Raw genomic sequence first — 16,244 nt, forward strand, 5'->3', positions numbered from 1 at the left:
ACAATCGGGGTTCAGGATAAGCAAACGAATCACCATTTCAAAAGAATGTCAAAATGTGCACCGTTTGGATTCTCTTTCATTTTTGATTAAAAGCATCGCGTGCAATCCGATTATGCCTACCCATCCACCCAGCTCAGCCGATGAGCGCACGGTCTTGCTCAGAGACGATGCCCTCGACGCATCAGCGCCTAACGACAGCTCGTCGAACAGACAGAGAAGCATCCAGCTCAAGACACAGCTCGGGGCAATCTTGTTTGTGTGCGTCTTGTATTTCTACGAATACATGAGCATGGCGCCTGAGACGGGCATCCGGGAAGACATTATCTGCAAAACCTACTACGACGAGCTTGAACATCGGGCTTTGGCAGCCACGGCGGCCAGTTCGATTGAACGCGACTGCACAGCGAATGAAATCCAGCGAGAGCTAAGCCTTGTCAATCAGGTCTATCTCACTCTCCATCAACTACCAGGTAAGAACTGTCAAACGACCGATGACAGCTTTCCTGCCACAAGTCGACATAACTAATCCCTCGCCAGGGTTTCTCGCATTACCATACGGTATAGCAGGTTCGTAAATGTCACCCTGTAGATCTGCAACATGACTGACTCAAAACCATAGCGGATCGCATCGGCCGTAAGAAAGTCCTGCTCATGTCTACCATTGGCATGCTTCTATGCGAGGCCTTTCGACTTCTTGTTAGTACGTAACACCACTCGCTTCAGATGTACTGCCCAGACCAGACCTGGCTAATCTTCTTCAGACTGGCAATCCGGTCGCATTCCTCTGAGGGTGATATGGGCGGCGCCTCTCTTCAGAATTCTCGGGGGTGGCGATGCCGTCGCCGCGACCATGGTGCTGACGGCGCTCTCTGACGTTTACCCCGAAGAGAATAGGTCGGTTTCTGTTTGACGGCAACTTCAATCATGGCGGCTGACTCGCTATTAGAACAGTTCTGTTTGCAAGAGTGGCATCGGTGGCCATTGTTTGCGAAATCTTTGCGCCCCTATTGGGGTCAGCTCTCATGCTCAAGAGCCCGTGGTTACCGATTCTGCTGGGCTTCGCAATGTTTCTAGCTGGCACGATTGCGACTCTCTTGATGATGCCGGAGACATTGCCCGAACGACCAAACCCTGTTGACCAAACTGATACTCGTACCACAACCAAGTCCGGCTTTTGGAATCCTGGAGTCTTGCGACAGCAGGTAGCGTCAATGATGACGGTCTTTTGGCAGTCAACGACGCGCCTCTTCGGCATCAAGAACGTCGGTCCCCTCATGTTCAGCTTCTTCGCAACTACTGTTGGCACGATAGCGGGGATCTTCGAGCTCCAATATCTCCGTAAGCGATTCGGGTGGAGTTATCCATATGTAAGTCTCGATGAAACCTTGTGACTTTATCTGCTTCCCACCTCGAGCAGGACTGATTGACTGACTCTCTGCGTGTAGGCAACCTCCATATTGACGATACGACCCTCCGTCACCCTTGCTGTATTGCTGCTCATCATACCCCTCCTCACCAAGGTGTTGCTCTCCAGGTTTGGGGTGACAACCAGCCGCAAAGACCTCCTCCTTCTCCGCGTGAGCGCCGCCTTGATGACCATCGGTACCCTTCTCCTGTGCATCTCGAACGGGACCGTCCTCGTCGTGATTTCTCTTGTCGTCTTTGCGCTCGGGAACGGGTTCGTCACGGTCGGCAAGAGTTTGCTCATGACGCTCGGCCCGGCCGAGATAGCGGGTACTCTGTTCTCGGCTATGAATCTGAGCGCGTCCGTCGGGGCGGTGGTTGCTGGCCCCTTGATCGCCGTCGCTTTCGACTGGGGTCTAAAGCAGGGCGGGTTTTGGCTCGGGGCTCCTTTGCTTCTGGTCGCGCTGCTCTACTGGTTGACTCTGGTGTCGGTGTGCGCTATCAGGGTTCCGGAAAAGGGTCAGCAGGCTGATAACGAAGATGAAGGGTTAGGAGGTACGTAGCGATGAGTCTTAGTGCTAGGATAGATTAGAAACTCGGTAGGAAAGAATTGTAAACTAGTGGCTACAGTGGCCTGGATGAATACGAGTTTGAGGAGCGGGTATGTGATGGACAAGTCAAACTTCGAGTGCTTGACAGACACATTTTGGAGGCATTACTGCGCCAAGACTGTGGAAAGAGATTTCATGCGCCTTATCAAATGGCTTGGCAGCAGAACGAGCAATGCAGTGCGTGTGGAAGGGCATAACAGTTTGTACGAAAGAATTTGTTGGCTTGATTAATCACAGAAACCTGAGAGAGTCACCATTCACACAAGAGGAGCACCGTAGCGAGAAGAAAGGGTAGAACAATGTGACGCAAGAGGCCGTCAATTATTCCATGTTGGAGTTGTCTATGAAACTCAGGAGTGTAAGTGACGATCGTCGTACCGCTTTGTAAGTAGACGATCAGTGTGCACGTTTGCTTCTGGTAGAGTCAGTTCCTTCTGGAAGACAGAATACCCAAGATGTAGGACCGGTGGTTAGTTCTCACTTGGGTCCCGAGGAAAAAGATTATGCAGCCACGTTTGTGGCTGCATTTGCTCGCCATTAGTTGCAAACAAGTAGAATGAGGGTCACATTTGATCGCCGTGTGTGCTATCTAGCAACGTACAAGCAAGGACACATCCAGGAACTAGGACTGGCGCAGCTCCCCTTCAGCTTCCAGATGAGCTACCAGGGAGCGAAGATTTCCGTACTTTGGTCTCTTACCAGTTACGGTCTGGAAGATATCGACATTCTGTCGGTCCTTCTCTTTGCAGCAAACCGGGATGTCTGTGCTGTCTGGATAGTCCAGCTGAACCGTAAGCAACTCCCGGTTCTGACGCCACTGTTCGCTGGAATGACCAACACTCCATGGCCTGATATCAGGAGACGCTCCGTGAAGGTTGGCCAGCTCGTTGACATCGATAAGCTCTGTGTATATTGGGGGCATACCTTGGCGCTCAAAGCACATCCAATGAAACAGCCGCTCCCGAAGGCTACGGCTGGATAGATACACCAAGAGCTCATAGCAATCATCCAAGATGTGATCTTTCTGATCTGGGTGGATGGGACAGACGGCGGTCATGCCAGTATCTTCCCAGGTTTGCATACATCGCAGGGGCGAATGCCTCCCAATTCGGCAAACCCAGCAGATATCCTTCTCGGGCGGAGCGACAGGTTTGACGCGGCGTGATGAAGGCTTGACCTTGGCGGGCGGAGCGGCAGATTTGACGCGTCGTGACGTAGGTTTGACCTTGGCGGGCGGAGCGTCATCGGGGTCTATTATGATCCGTTGTCGCTTACGGCCGGTGAATGTCACACCAGCTGGCCTCCCGTTCCTGTAGATATCATATTCCGGAAAGACTGCATTAGCATCGCGAGATGCACATGAGTCTCGACCAGCCACATCGCGTCTGCGCTGACTGGGATCCGTGCTTTGCCCACCCAGCGGGCTCTCGCTTGGCTTTTGACTGTCGGCCATTGCAAATGGCTGGAGATATGGTGTGGTGGAATTGCAGAGTTCGCGGCTGTTACGAAACAATTCCCGATGAGGAGAAATACAAATGACAAGTGAGAAGCTGGTGGAATGATGCTAGCTCGCTTTGGTGAACAAAAGGTTGAGGTGGGAGGATGTGGAAAGATGTGGGAAAGAATTTTTGGCGGGTTAGGTACAAAACAAACAGCTTACATCAAACAACTACCTGAGTACATGTACTTAGGTACAGGCGGTATTGAGGAACAGAAGCTGAAGTAAACTGGGCACTACAAATTTGGGAAAACGAGAGCTTGAGTAAGTAGAGAATTCGATGTGGTAGAGAGGCGCTGCAAACTTGGGAAAACGCGAAGTTGTAAAACATGCAACACCCGGCAAAGCCTTCCGTACCCCAGCACATCTCACGAAAACCTTTGATTTCTACAGGCAGTATCCTGGGAGCAGTCTGCCACATACAGACGAGTATCTATTATTTATAAGCCTCTATTGATTCCTGGTCTATCCAGCCTGCGCTACTCTGTATGAATCCAGACCTGTCACTACTTTTACATCAAGTGTGCTACATAAGATCCCATGCAGGGCCATCTGTACGTATATGTACGTAGCTATACATTTAAAGTCATCCCAAAGGGGGTCGTTCCAGACAAGAGGTCCCTACTCAAGGACATAGTGCTTCAGTAGGGAAGAGAACCAAGTGACTAGCTGGGAGTACCCATTAGTCCCGTTGTATCCAGCTCCATGTAGGTCTCCATGTAGAGAGAAAGACCAGCGCTGTATCTGCAAAGGGCTCAAACGAAAGCTGCCGAATATCTTCAATGTCAAATGGAACAAGGCCGGTTGCCTGACCTGTTTGTCCATGACCTACATCCCGCGATGCTGCGGGTATACGCGGTTGTCTGGGTGTTTGCGGCTGGCTGGAGAGTACTTCTGTGGCGGCGTCATCGTTTTGCTCGACTTTGATTCGTACTGGAACAGCAGATACCGCTTGAACAGGTATTGTCATTTGTAGAGCCCCCGATCGTGTGAGACGAGCTACATCCCGTTTGGCTCTCAAATGGCGGATGAGCGAAGGGATGTTCCCATGCTTCGGCTCCTGACCATGCAGCGTTTGAGGGGCAGTGACCATGCTACGACTTTGCTCGGCAAAGCCTTCGGGTAGTGAAGGCGCCACGTCATAATCCAGGCGTTTCTTGAGACAGTCCCCATGTTCCCTCCACAGGGCAGCAGAGCGCTCGACGCTCCAGGGCAAGTTGTCCAGGGGCTTTCCTAGCCATCGCGACAGTGCGTTGATATCGAGGGTCTCGGTGTAGATGGGCGGTAATTCCTTTCGCTCGGGACCCAGCCACCAGTAGAGACTCTTGAGCAGCTTCGGGTTGGAGAGAAACTGCAAGAGATGAGGACAGTCATCTAAGCCATGACCCGGTACGCATGGATGAATCGGGCAGACGAGAGTCATGCCTGTTCCTGGCAGGACCTGCATGCACATATTGGGCGAGTGCGTGCCGACTTCGCAGACCCAGCATCGACGATTGCTTTTGTTCGCCTCCTGTGGGTGAGATGAGATGTTGCCACTAAGTTCGACGGCCAGATGTCCAATTGCATTCTCTTCCGAGACCAGTTCACGCATAGCGTCGACCTCTTCTTCTGTTGCTGCTTCTTGCTCGGAATACTTGGCTGATTCGTTGGACGCGATGTGAGCGCGGCGTGCTCGAACGAGAAGTTCTCGGAGATTTCGCTTTGTCTCTTGGGTGATCTGGGTGGACTGGTACGAAGGCTGTGTTTGCGTCTTACTCGCATTGTGTAACGGCTGTGCTTGATGGGGCAGATTCCGAGGCATCTGCGGGCTATTCCTCACAACAGCAGTGTCACGAGTTGGAGGACGAGCGGGTTCATTTTCTTCGTGCCGGTCTTCTCGAGGTTGGTCAACCGCACCCTCATCTCTTCGTGAAGCAATAGCAATGAGCTCCTGCAGAAATCCCCCCACGGAATCCGTGCCGTCATTGCCAGGCGTGGAGCCACCCCCGACCGCGTTTGCCACGCCTTGCATCTCTTCTCCCTCTACTGCGTTTGTCATGCCCCTCCTGCAGGCTTCCGCCCGGCTTTTGCCCTCGGGCCATGATTGAAATTCTGGCGAAATTGTATTGCAAATTTGTAAAATCGAGGGCACTAAAAATGATTGCAAATAAAATTGGGGGATGGCGGGCTGCTGCTTTGGTTTTGGGGAGTTTGTTTTTAATCGCGAGGGGAGTAGAAGTTTTGTTGATACGCGTTCGGGATGCTTTCCTACCGTAAGGTGAGTACGTACATGGGCGTGTAATTACCAGAGGTACCTTACACAGGTGCCTGATGTGGTTCTGCAAGTAACCGCTTCGAGTTTGCTAGCCAGCATGTGTCGTTCTGGCATCCAAACGGCTTTGATGGGGTTACCCAGCCAGCGTGCGTGCTGTGCCATTGGTCATCTCTCTATCCTTGATCCCTGTCGAGCGCTGCATTGCCTCAGAGCTACCAGGTATTAAATCGACTACATCCTTCTCTGGACGCAGATACCCGAAAGTTTGGAGGATTAGTAAAGTCAAGCCTCAAACGCGTCGCAGCAAAATTTCAAAGAGAATGTGGACATCATACTTGGGTTTGTAAATGCATTCTCTTAGGAGATAACAACAACGCGAGCAAACTATTGCCTTACATGACTTTTTATGTAATTGTACAAGTACTGCCTTGCCTAGATGCCTCGCTCATGCCGTGTACAGAGACATGTCCTATCTCACTGATCCATAGTCCAACCAAGGCTTCATTCAGTGTGCCGTCCAGCCAAGATTGCGGGTCTTTCGCGTAAGGATGAGTGACCTGACACGATAACTAGGAATAAAACCAGGTGGCCGGTCCCATCTCCAACTCGATTGCCAGCTGATTTGCTCCAGCCTCCTTGCCATGAAGCTCGCCCTTGATGCGGTCCGACTCCGCCTGGAGTCTCTTCATCTCCTTTGCCATCTGGCCAATCCTTCTATTAGTGGCAGTGAGATGCCCCCTAAGGAGTCTGGACTGCGCCATGAGACTCTTCATCTTGTTTGACCGGGATATCTCCTCCACTTCCACAGTCTCGCGGACCCAGTTGGTCCAAGGGGGTTGGAATTGCTGAGGAACGAAGTACAACTCGGAGAATGCTGCCTGGATGTGTGGCATGTCGTGGCACTTGTCGTCTTGTAGCTTGTGCCACAAACAGGCATCAACGGCCCAGGCAATGTAGTCTTCTGCTATGAATCCGGCCATGGCGGCGTGGCGACGATCGTCCGTCTCCTCCAAGCCCACCATCCAAGTGAGGACCTTGATCTCGGATTGGCTAATGAGGGTCGGTAGAATCTCTTGGCTAGCTCGATTCGCGGTACAGCCGCGAAGAGCGCATTCGTCTGTTGCGACTTTTAGGATCTCTTGGCGCCGGGTTTTGGCTGATTCTAGTGTGAGAACCATGGGAGAGTGCGACATCTTGGAAAAGGTTCCTTTCGTTGGCCTGCTTGAGAAATCGTCTGTTAGTGGTAATCCTCGTCTAAAAGCTTCTATTGAAGCCGTGGTGGCCGAGAAGCTCAAGATAGAAGGAATGAAAGAGTGGGAGATGGATATGTAGTTATACCTTGCGATGAAACGAAAACAAGCTGAAAGGGTTATTTTCGTTATCGTGGTTGCTACGGCTGCTGTCTGCACATTGTCCTGTCGTCAATTTCGAGTAATGGGCAATCAAAGGCTGATTGGATGTGCTGTCTGGTAAGTGTTTGGTTGCTGCTCGTTGGTGGGGAATCGTGGTGGACAATGCGGAGGAAATATGGAATAGGCCGGGATGATCTATCTCATGTATCGATACACTGCTGTGGAGGAGATTTCAGCATTTTGAGTGCGGTTTCAGTAGCCCCAATGCAAGTACTGACTTCCTTGGAAAAGTAGAGAGTGACAGGCCATTAAGCACAAGGTGTCCATCTGCCTTGTGATTGATAGGTCATGCTTCTAAAGGTGACCTGCTACAGGGTGTGGTCCAGTGAACTCACAGAGGGGACATGCTTGAAGCTGATTATGAAACACTGGGAAGAAAAACGTTCTGGGGGCATGATTCGTCTTAGCCATCTAGCGATTTGCTGCCACTCAACCACGCTCTAACAATTTATCTATCATGCTTGATTTGGGCGGCAAGTTCGTTGAAGAGATCCATCTCACGTGTCTCTTTACTGGAAGCACGCCCTAAAGTATCACTGGTATACCGGAAAGTATATCCATAACGATACGGATACTTAAGGAAAGCAGACGCATGCTTTTCAATACAACCCTTAATCATTTGAAGATCATCATCTTTGTGCAGAGTACCGCCGTATGACTGGAGAAGCTTGCAAGCCTCGTAGGAGTGCTTGGAGAAACAAACGGCCATGGGGCTTCTTATCTTCCCGTTGCTGAGGGCCGAGGTGACTTGGTTCGTCTCGTTCGGATCAGCACCAGCGTCCAGTAGCATTTTCATAAGGTTGAGCGAGTAAGTTAAAGGAGCGCCCATGCTGCAGGCAGTGATGAGACACGTCCAACCGTAATCATTTACGCCTTTTACCTGGACGCCGGTTCCAAGAAGCACTTGGACCTTCCGTTCGACCACTTCACTTCTTTCATCCCAAGTGGAGCTCGTTCTGAGTAGTCTTTCTGTATCTTGTGGAGATGATTGCTCCCAAACCCATCCCCCGGGCATTCTTCGAAGGAATGCATCGGTCAAAGAATGTAGCAATAGTAAATTGCCATGATCTTTGAAGTTAAAGTGCCGGGGGGTTGTGTGAGCCTGTGCCTCCAGTTCCAGAATGATCTCCATCAGCATCAAACCTTTCTCGCCAGAAAACAAAGCCAAACAGTTCTCCAGTGACGATTTCTCAGGACATCTGAGGGGTTGGCGTTGTAAAGGGCTGGTGTCAAGACCACAAGCAAGCGCGGCACGGACAATCGCGCGCCATGTCTGCGGTGCCTGGAAAGTTACATTGCGCTTGTCCGAACTCAGGTATAGCTCTAGGATTGCATCGGCGAGGCTATATTTACCCCCATTCCATTCGAGGACATTTGTCTTGAGATCGACTTTCCATGAAGCTTGGGTGAGGAGCTGTCGGGCCATGGTTGTATCTGCAGGGGGTTGGTTGTCTTGGGTCATCTTGGGGTCTGCATGGGACTGGAGCAGTGACAGAACGACAAGACTCATGTCAGAGCCGAGCTCTCTGAAGACCCATAATATTTTGCTCCCTGCCATTGTTTGTGCAGCGCATTGTGCGGCAGTAAGCAAGGTCGGCAGTCTTTTACCTTGTTTCTTGCTGAAGTAAGGCGCCTGGATGTCCACTGGAATAAGCCCCATCGTGACGAAGTATCGGACCAAGTGCACATGCCCACACAATGCAGCGGTATGTAGCACAGTGAAGCCTTCTGACTGCGTGGGATCCCATAGGAGAGTGCTTCTAGCATCAACCAGGAGCTGGACAATGGGAAGGTGGCCTTGGCAAGTCGCTACATGGATAGCTGACTGATTTCCACCTGCACGGACGCGGGGTTCGTCGTACCAATCCCAATCTTCTGGCTTACTTCTTGTATCCAGATACACGTCGTACTCATCGCCGTAGCCGACTGCATTGACGTCTGCTCCATTCTCGAGGAGGACGCGGACTGTTTCCTCGTCACAGCATGATACTGCCGCATGAAGTGGTGTGAGACAGTTTTTCCGGTCCATATAGCCGTCACCTCTTGTGGGATCGAAGCACCAACTCCGGGCCGCGAAGTCTTGGATGTGTAAATTCATGTTGACAGTTTTACCTTCCGCCGTAGTGCCTACGCCGAAGATGTCACGGATTGGTTGGTGCAAACCGTGGAGTGCTGCATACACCAAGGCACTGGATCCCCCATTGTTGATGTTGTCCTCATAAAGGAATCTCTTCCACAATCCGTGAAGCTCCTTGTTTGCAAGCATAACACTCAGGGTGGTTTTTGTACGGTCCTTTGGATCGTCAATGGCGCTGAAGATCATGCGATGGATCTCGGGAGGGAGGGATATTCGCTTTGTCGAGGGCTGCCCATTGTGCGAGGCTTCCGCCGGCTTGGGGCCAGCTTGAGAAGACATGGTTTGCTGACCTTCAGTTAATTCAGGTTCGATGTTGGTAGATGTCGTGACGAGCAACGCTACAAACAGCCAGTTAGAAGATGTGAACAAGTGCGCAAGACATTTCCCTGTAGATTGTGGTCTTGGCTTACCCAGATGCCATCAACCCCAAGGGCAAGGATAACGTGGAAAGGCTTGATGCAGTCTGTCGAATCAGGCTACCGAGAAGCCGAGATTGGGTGTGATCTGAATAGAAAGAGCGGGAAGCCCTTAAAAATGTTCTGTGATGAGAGAAGGTCAAAAAGGAAATATTCATTGCAGAAAAAGCAATTGCATCTCCTTGCAGGTGCTGTGGCCACTGGCAGCAACTCTACGCGGGGTGGGTGTTTGAGTTGTTTGTTTGGTAGTGGGTGAAGAGCAAGTGGGCAATCAATCTTTGATCTCCAGCTTTTGACCACAAAAACACATTAGGCAGGTGCCTCCCAAGGCAAGTTCAATTTGCAAAAGTCGATTGATCCATCCGCCACCTAATTACGTGCTGTCACCTGTCCATATGCCACCTGCACACCTCACAACTAGCAAATCCCTACTGTTGTTCCTGTCCTCTCTCACACCTCTCTCGTTATCACCGGTATCGCCAAAATTGTCCTTGTCGTACAGTCTATGAGATCTAATTGAAGGTAAAAACATTTTTCCATATCATGTCTCAGGCTTTGGTACTCTTGCAACCCGTACTGCAACCATCCGTAAATTTCACTTTGGCTAACAACTGGAAGCTGACATAGCAATAGACGATGACGATACCTTTACCTCCACTGTATCTCAGAACCGAGTCGGCCTTGGCCCGCCGCAGAAAGGTTATGGCCATAGCTTTGGTAGTCATGCCTCATACCAATGACGAACCCGCGGAGACGATTCGGCTCGCGCTACACAATTTGGTGACCCAGGCCGAGTATGAAGCTTTCTTTAACATTCTCGGTGACATGGTGGTGACAGATCCGAGAAAGCGTCATCTTGCCATGAATGGCTGCTGGTCGCACGAATATGCCGCCTGGCATGTGGATGCTTTCATCTGGAGATCAGCGTACAGTAATTCAGGCTTAACGCAAGGAGAGCAGATGGAAGCATTCTGCACCTTGTTCCCTGCACCTGAGCTATCGGATGACCCTTGGGATACCTGGCTGCCTTCGTTGTTGAAGATTCTCGAGGAACAACGCGAATACGGGGTCGCCCGGGAGACTGCCTCTGATACTACCGATCGTATGTATTGATCTGAACAAGGGTTAGAGTTAGCTGACTAACAATGTCTAGGTGAGAAACAAGAAAAGGAGCGTATTGGGATGATGGAAGAGAACCACAACCTTCCCACCGACACCGATTCTCAAGCTGGCGAGGGGGGTGTTGTCCTGAATGCGCAGAAGGCTACGATTCTGCGAGTCTCAAAGTGGATTTCTACGGTTAAGATCATCAATCAAGAGGAACTCAAGTACGCGGACGTGGCAGGGTATTTGCTCACGACTCTCCTACACGGCAACTCATGGACCTTGCTGGAGGGTGTCATTGCAAATGGCGAGCCTGAATCGTGGTATTGCTTGGGAGCCCTCAAAAGTCGGAAGTTGGTGGATACACAGGATGGATATCAGTGCCAATGTGGCATGGCCCGGTGCATTCAGCTGTCTGCTCAAGAGACAAGCACCCGAGCCTTGCATTTCAGAGCAATGAGCACTTCTTAGTGATGAACGATCGGAGGGTTCACTTCCTTATCGTGGTGTACTCTACCAAGAGTCACGGAATGGCGGCATAGACAAGTTGGAATGTTTTGTACAGTCGATGCATTGCAGAACACAATGATAGAATTGATATGGTCAGCTGCGTCTCATGCATTGATGATGACTATGGTATGCCTATCAGACAGGCCACCAACGTAGCTGTATTCAGTGCCAAACATGAGAAACCCTCGAAGCTGTATATGTTTACCGACTCTGTTTTGGAAACCCTACTTGTGAAATCCGACAAAGACACCAAATCCCAGATCAGCTGCATATCGATGTTATTCAGCCGTTGTGAGCAGGGACCGAAGTGTGATCTGGCAAGGTTGCGCGGGCTTGAAGACGACGTTGCTACTTCTTGGCAGCTTCGGCCTTGTCTGTCTCCTGGAGACTCTGCTTCGACAGTGCGGCGGCCATGTCTTGAGCTCTCTGGCGGTGACGCTGTTTGCAACGTTTGCTTATCAGGCGGCGCAACCGTCGACGTCGTTTTTTCTTCAACTGGCGTTGCTCTCGGCGAATTGCCCCTTTCGATTTGGGCTTGGGTGGTGAGGCACGGTCTTCTGCAGCAGCCTCCGCAGCAGCCTGGTCAAGGGCGGTCTGGACCACGAAAGTGTCAGCAAGAGGTGCATTAGTTGTCATGGGGCTCTGCTAGGACATACCTGTTCTCCTTGCAATGGAGGCGAACCAGGATCTGCAGAATTGGTGTTGACTCCTTCGATTGCGTCGGCACTTGACGTGGGATCGGAGAGCAGGCGACCAGTCTCAGGTTCGCCTGTGCCTTACGAGCCACGCTCTGTGCCCTTGGCGACTTGGAAAGATCGATATTTAGCTTTCTTACCCATGGTGGAGAGGGAAATCCTTTCGAGGAAGAGTTCGACTGTCAGGTGGTGTTTGTGTACAAGGACTCTGACTCTGACGGAGGAGGAAAACGTTATGTGAATTGACAATCCTGGTGGGGATGGATCTTGTGCAAGAAAGAGGCAAGCAAGCAAGCTACTGGGAGAAATCCATAATTTGCATTGGGTCAACACCCCAGAGGTGATGAACGTGCCTTCCACGCTTGATTGAATCTTTCTATCCAGTCGAAGGGCACCTTATGTAAGCTACCAAAAGCACCTTGTTGGTGACGCCGCTACAGCTTGAGCAATAAAGCAACCGCAGCAACTCAGATATCGATATCCATGGCATCTTGGCTTTCTATCTTGTTGTGACTGTCGCTGTTGTGGCGACCGTCCTCATCCTTGTGACTCTCTCCGTTGTTGTGACCACCTCCGTCGCCAAGCGAAAGACTCTCCATAGCCTGCATAAGCATCTTGTTCTGGGCACCGGCGCTGTCAGCAGAGGTCGACATGATCTAATAACAGGTTTCGCTCATCGGACCTACCTGACGTCTGCGCTCCTGCCTTTTGAGTCGATGAGCGATGCGAGAAGGAGTGGGCTTCTTCCTGGGCTTCGGGCTCGGGGCAGCAGCGGTAGAGCTCTTCTTGGGCTGCTTGGGCTTCTTGGGCTGCTTGGGTCGCATACTCAGGGGGATGAAGTCAGGGTCCTCGTCGCATTTGCCAAGGGCAAAATCACTCGGGGTCGGGTTGGCGCGAAGGCGGCCAGCCCAAGGTCCGTGTCTGCCTCGATCGCCTTCTTTTGTGCCTTTGGCGGCATGGGGACCTCGAGGCTCTGGCTCCTTAGCCATTGCGCAGAGAGGAATCGAGTTAAGAGGTGGTTGTGTTCGCGGGCGGTGTAGGTTTACAAGTGTCGCTGAGAACAGAGGGTAGGTGTTGTGCGGATGAAAGGTTCTGGTTGCGGTGGTTTGTGAACAAGAGGTGAATCAACACGCGCATTGGGCTGGGTACAACTCTGTGCACGACCACCTAGGAGCTTCTGAAGCACCTGTTAAAGCAGTCTCCCAGCCGCTAAGAGTACAGCTGCAGCCGTCCAACATTGGAGAGCTTGCATATGAAGGCTGTATCTTCTGTCTCCGCCGCTCCTGAAGCCAGCTTCTTGGCAGTCAAGCTGCGTGATCGTCTGAAATTTGATGTACTCTCGGAAAGGCTATCTGATGTATGCATCTAGCAACGTATACTGTTGTCGCATTACGGACATCTACACTGACCCCTCTGACCATACATATGCCGTATTTGAAGGTTACTTGATACACAGTCCCAGTATGTGCAGAAGAAACATCTTAATATGAACGTAATTTCACTCAACTCTGTAGCTAGGTCGAAGCCGATATCCCTGTCGGTCACACACGTGATCTGCCAGGTCTCCCAACACATTCACAAGCCTGAGCTTAGATAAAGTAGGCTACATCGATCCACTTTCTAATATCTTCCGGCAATTGATTGTAACATTCATCAATGCGCTCCATGGGATCTTGAGTATCAAAACACGTACCACCTCGTTCGATGAAGATTTGTGCAATGTCGTAGTGACCAGCGGTCAGGGCTCGGAAGAGAAAGCTGTGAGGGCGCCGGTGGCTTGTAAATAAGGGGACAGCCACGGGATCTCTACTGACACCGTTGTCGACGAGTGGCTTTATGACCTGGAGCAAGCCGACTGGATCGATCAACTTCTTGGTGTAACACATGTATACAAACTCGAGTGGAGGAAATCCAGGGCATGTATACGTAACAGCCCCGTGCTCGAACAGAATTCGTAGCTTGTGAGCAGCGCCGCAGGAGCCATCATCATTCATGTTGCAGTGTCCTCGAACGGGATGATCTGACATTTGTTGCAGATACCAGTTGACGATATCCCGTTCGTCAGGAAGCGTTCGTAAGTGCGCCCTGTTCTCTAGGAGCTCTTGAAGAATGCATCTATTGTCGTTATAGAGCAAGGAGCGTCACACGAAAGAATCGTCGTAACCCCCCGGGTTACTGGCCCGATAGTTTACATCTGCGCCTGACGTGATTAAGAAAACCACCAACCTCCTAAAACTCTCCAAGTTCGCTGTGTCAACTTTCCATCTGGCCGTACAATCATAAAGGAATGAAGTGGCTTGGTTCGTGGGAGGATCGGTGTCGACAGGGCGGCTAAGATCGGGACGGATAGTTGGGTCTTGTAACATTTCCATGGCCTCAGTGTCGTGTTCCGCATTTCTGATGAGTACTTTTAGGCCGTCAACGATGTCACAGCCGAGCTCGGCCAAACAACGTAGCGAAGTTGTGCACATTGGGGAGTCGGCAGCAGAGCGGAGGTGTTCATTCGTCGGGCTGGCATAGTCGTTCTGGACAACATATCTTATGAGGTCGACATGGCCATAAACCAGCGCAATCTTGAGTATTTCCGGGAATTTCCCAGCAGGATCATCGACATTGAGGACGGATCCGGCACCCAAGAGGGAGATGATAATCCCGACATCGCCGGTACAAACTGCTACGTGTAGCGGCGTGCATGGCTCACGGGTCGGCTCAAAGAGATGATGCCAGTCGAAGAATCTAGGCGCAGAGATGGGATGGAACCTGGCCGCTGAAGACTTGCCAAGAGCGTTGCACTCCGCGCCCTTGGTGAGGAGCCACTGTACTGTGCCCGAATGTCCTGCTGCTGCAGCCCAGTGGAGCGGCGTGAATGAAAACTCTGGTGTGAAGGGACATGAAGGTCGATCGGCGAAGGAGTTGCCGGTGAAAGTCCTCCCTTCTGATGAAACAAACTGCACTCTGCTCAATCCTGGCAAGCCTTCATCCATGGTCTTCGCAGTGCGCTCGAGATGCTCGAAGGCTGCCACTTCACCATTGCGCGCAATCTTGAAAACAGCACTGCCGTTGTCGTGTCGAATGTTTCGCTCGTATAGGAGGTCCCGGTAGATTCCAAAAAGCTTCTTGCAGGTTCTTAACACGGCAAAGACTGTCTCATCGGAGTCGCTTTCCATTGCAATGCCAAGGTGAATCTCGGAGGGAAGCCGCGCCAAGGCTGATGCATTCTGCGGGTCAAGACCCTGGTCTGCATCGAAGAAGACGCAAGACATTGTGTCGGTTTGCTGGTCTTGAAGCAGGTGGATTGGGTTGGGTTGGTGCTTCAAATCATATGGTCGGTTTGTGGGGGATATGAGTGGTGATAAGGAAACAGCTCAGGTCACCACACCCGAACGCACTGTCTAGGGCGAGACAAAGCACAAAGATGAGCGCTCAATGAAAGGGAGAGAAATGGGTGGCGATGAGAGACTGGAAAGTTGCCTGCTGTTTGGTCAGAGAACTTTCGCGGGGAAGTTGGAATGGGGTGCTGTTTTGAGCGGGCATGGGCTGGTGGATCAAGGTAGGTTGAGGTAAAGAAGGAAACACCTACTGGCATTCAAGTTTTGCAAACTGTCAGGTTGCGACTTCCCGTAAAGTGTGGAAAATTTGCCATATCGAATTCACCGAGGACATGCTAAAATGCTTACTGCATAAAAAGGCCACCTCAACTGCCCGCAACACTCAGCAGAATTTAGAACCTACCTTGCGCAATGTAATCAAAATGCCAATGAAGATGAGCGACCTATTTCTTATCCCAAGTCTGATCACTACTGCGAGGGTAATTTGAAGGACCTGGATTGAAAGATGCCGCCGTCTCAGTCGCCGACTGCAGTTCCGGTTGCAATGAAACCAGAATCCAAACAGCGTTTGGGAACCCAAATGGATCATTTGTGCTTTTCTCTGTAGATACCGGGGTGCCCGCGCAGCAATTCTGTGGTGGGCGAGCTGTTTTGATAGAGCGGCACGTGTGTGAGCCCCTGAGTGGCGCTTGTGGTTCTCAGGGGATCTGGACAGGAGCATCTCAACGAACATACGGATCCACAGCCAGGCCAGCGAGCCCATACACTTGGAGAATCCATTCTCCGTGATCTTGACATTCAACCTGCCATCCCCATTTCTGTGCGCTGTTGGTCTTCATCATGTGCACTAGTGCGTCTTTGATCTACGCTG

At 51.2% G+C, this 16,244-nt stretch overlaps 9 protein-coding genes across 9 annotated transcripts; 2 read left to right on the top strand and 7 right to left on the bottom strand.

Moving 5' to 3' along the window:
• Nucleotides 1–133: 133 nt before the first annotated feature.
• Nucleotides 134–2,294, top strand: PG985_003322 (mfs multidrug protein; the record flags this gene model as incomplete). Its single annotated transcript, XM_066823091.1, has 9 exons — nucleotides 134–470; nucleotides 538–567; nucleotides 620–700; nucleotides 762–894; nucleotides 947–1,367; nucleotides 1,446–1,959; nucleotides 2,035–2,065; nucleotides 2,117–2,192; nucleotides 2,253–2,294. Coding segments are annotated over 9 exons (1,665 nt in total), but the record flags the coding sequence as incomplete, so codon positions are not given.
• Nucleotides 2,295–2,637: 343 nt separating this feature from the next.
• Nucleotides 2,638–3,468, bottom strand: PG985_003323 (uncharacterized protein; the record flags this gene model as incomplete). Its single annotated transcript, XM_066823092.1, has 1 exon — nucleotides 2,638–3,468. One exon carries the CDS (start codon nucleotides 3,466–3,468, stop codon nucleotides 2,638–2,640), a length of 831 nt encoding a protein of 276 aa, XP_066690524.1.
• A 727-nt stretch (nucleotides 3,469–4,195) lies between these two features.
• PG985_003324 (uncharacterized protein) lies at nucleotides 4,196–5,527 on the bottom strand (the record flags this gene model as incomplete). The annotated part of the gene is made up of 1 exon (XM_066823093.1): nucleotides 4,196–5,527. The coding sequence occupies one exon, from the start codon at nucleotides 5,525–5,527 to the stop codon at nucleotides 4,196–4,198; it is 1,332 nt and encodes a 443-aa protein (XP_066690525.1).
• Nucleotides 5,528–6,339: 812 nt separating this feature from the next.
• PG985_003325 (uncharacterized protein) lies at nucleotides 6,340–6,963 on the bottom strand (the record flags this gene model as incomplete). Its single annotated transcript, XM_066823094.1, has 1 exon — nucleotides 6,340–6,963. The coding sequence occupies one exon, from the start codon at nucleotides 6,961–6,963 to the stop codon at nucleotides 6,340–6,342; it is 624 nt and encodes a 207-aa protein (XP_066690526.1).
• Nucleotides 6,964–7,630: 667 nt separating this feature from the next.
• On the bottom strand, nucleotides 7,631–9,598 carry PG985_003326 (uncharacterized protein; the record flags this gene model as incomplete). The annotated part of the gene is made up of 1 exon (XM_066823095.1): nucleotides 7,631–9,598. The coding sequence occupies one exon, from the start codon at nucleotides 9,596–9,598 to the stop codon at nucleotides 7,631–7,633; it is 1,968 nt and encodes a 655-aa protein (XP_066690527.1).
• Nucleotides 9,599–10,458: 860 nt separating this feature from the next.
• On the top strand, nucleotides 10,459–11,310 carry PG985_003327 (uncharacterized protein; the record flags this gene model as incomplete). Its single annotated transcript, XM_066823096.1, has 2 exons — nucleotides 10,459–10,837; nucleotides 10,889–11,310. 2 exons carry the CDS (start codon nucleotides 10,459–10,461, stop codon nucleotides 11,308–11,310), a joined length of 801 nt encoding a protein of 266 aa, XP_066690528.1.
• Nucleotides 11,311–11,697: 387 nt separating this feature from the next.
• PG985_003328 (uncharacterized protein) lies at nucleotides 11,698–12,188 on the bottom strand (the record flags this gene model as incomplete). Its single annotated transcript, XM_066823097.1, has 3 exons — nucleotides 11,698–11,943; nucleotides 12,006–12,118; nucleotides 12,185–12,188. 3 exons carry the CDS (start codon nucleotides 12,186–12,188, stop codon nucleotides 11,698–11,700), a joined length of 363 nt encoding a protein of 120 aa, XP_066690529.1.
• Nucleotides 12,189–12,511: 323 nt separating this feature from the next.
• Nucleotides 12,512–13,033, bottom strand: PG985_003329 (uncharacterized protein; the record flags this gene model as incomplete). The annotated part of the gene is made up of 2 exons (XM_066823098.1): nucleotides 12,512–12,664; nucleotides 12,731–13,033. The coding sequence occupies 2 exons, from the start codon at nucleotides 13,031–13,033 to the stop codon at nucleotides 12,512–12,514; spliced, it is 456 nt and encodes a 151-aa protein (XP_066690530.1).
• Nucleotides 13,034–14,185: 1,152 nt separating this feature from the next.
• PG985_003330 (uncharacterized protein) lies at nucleotides 14,186–15,307 on the bottom strand (the record flags this gene model as incomplete). The annotated part of the gene is made up of 1 exon (XM_066823099.1): nucleotides 14,186–15,307. The coding sequence occupies one exon, from the start codon at nucleotides 15,305–15,307 to the stop codon at nucleotides 14,186–14,188; it is 1,122 nt and encodes a 373-aa protein (XP_066690531.1).
• Nucleotides 15,308–16,244: the final 937 nt, after the last annotated feature.

The sequence above is a fragment of the Apiospora marii genome (genome assembly GCF_038362585.1).
Source record: "Apiospora marii strain CBS 49790 chromosome Unknown utg000002l_segment0_segment0, whole genome shotgun sequence".
Taxonomy (NCBI): Eukaryota; Fungi; Ascomycota; class Sordariomycetes; order Amphisphaeriales; family Apiosporaceae; genus Apiospora; species Apiospora marii.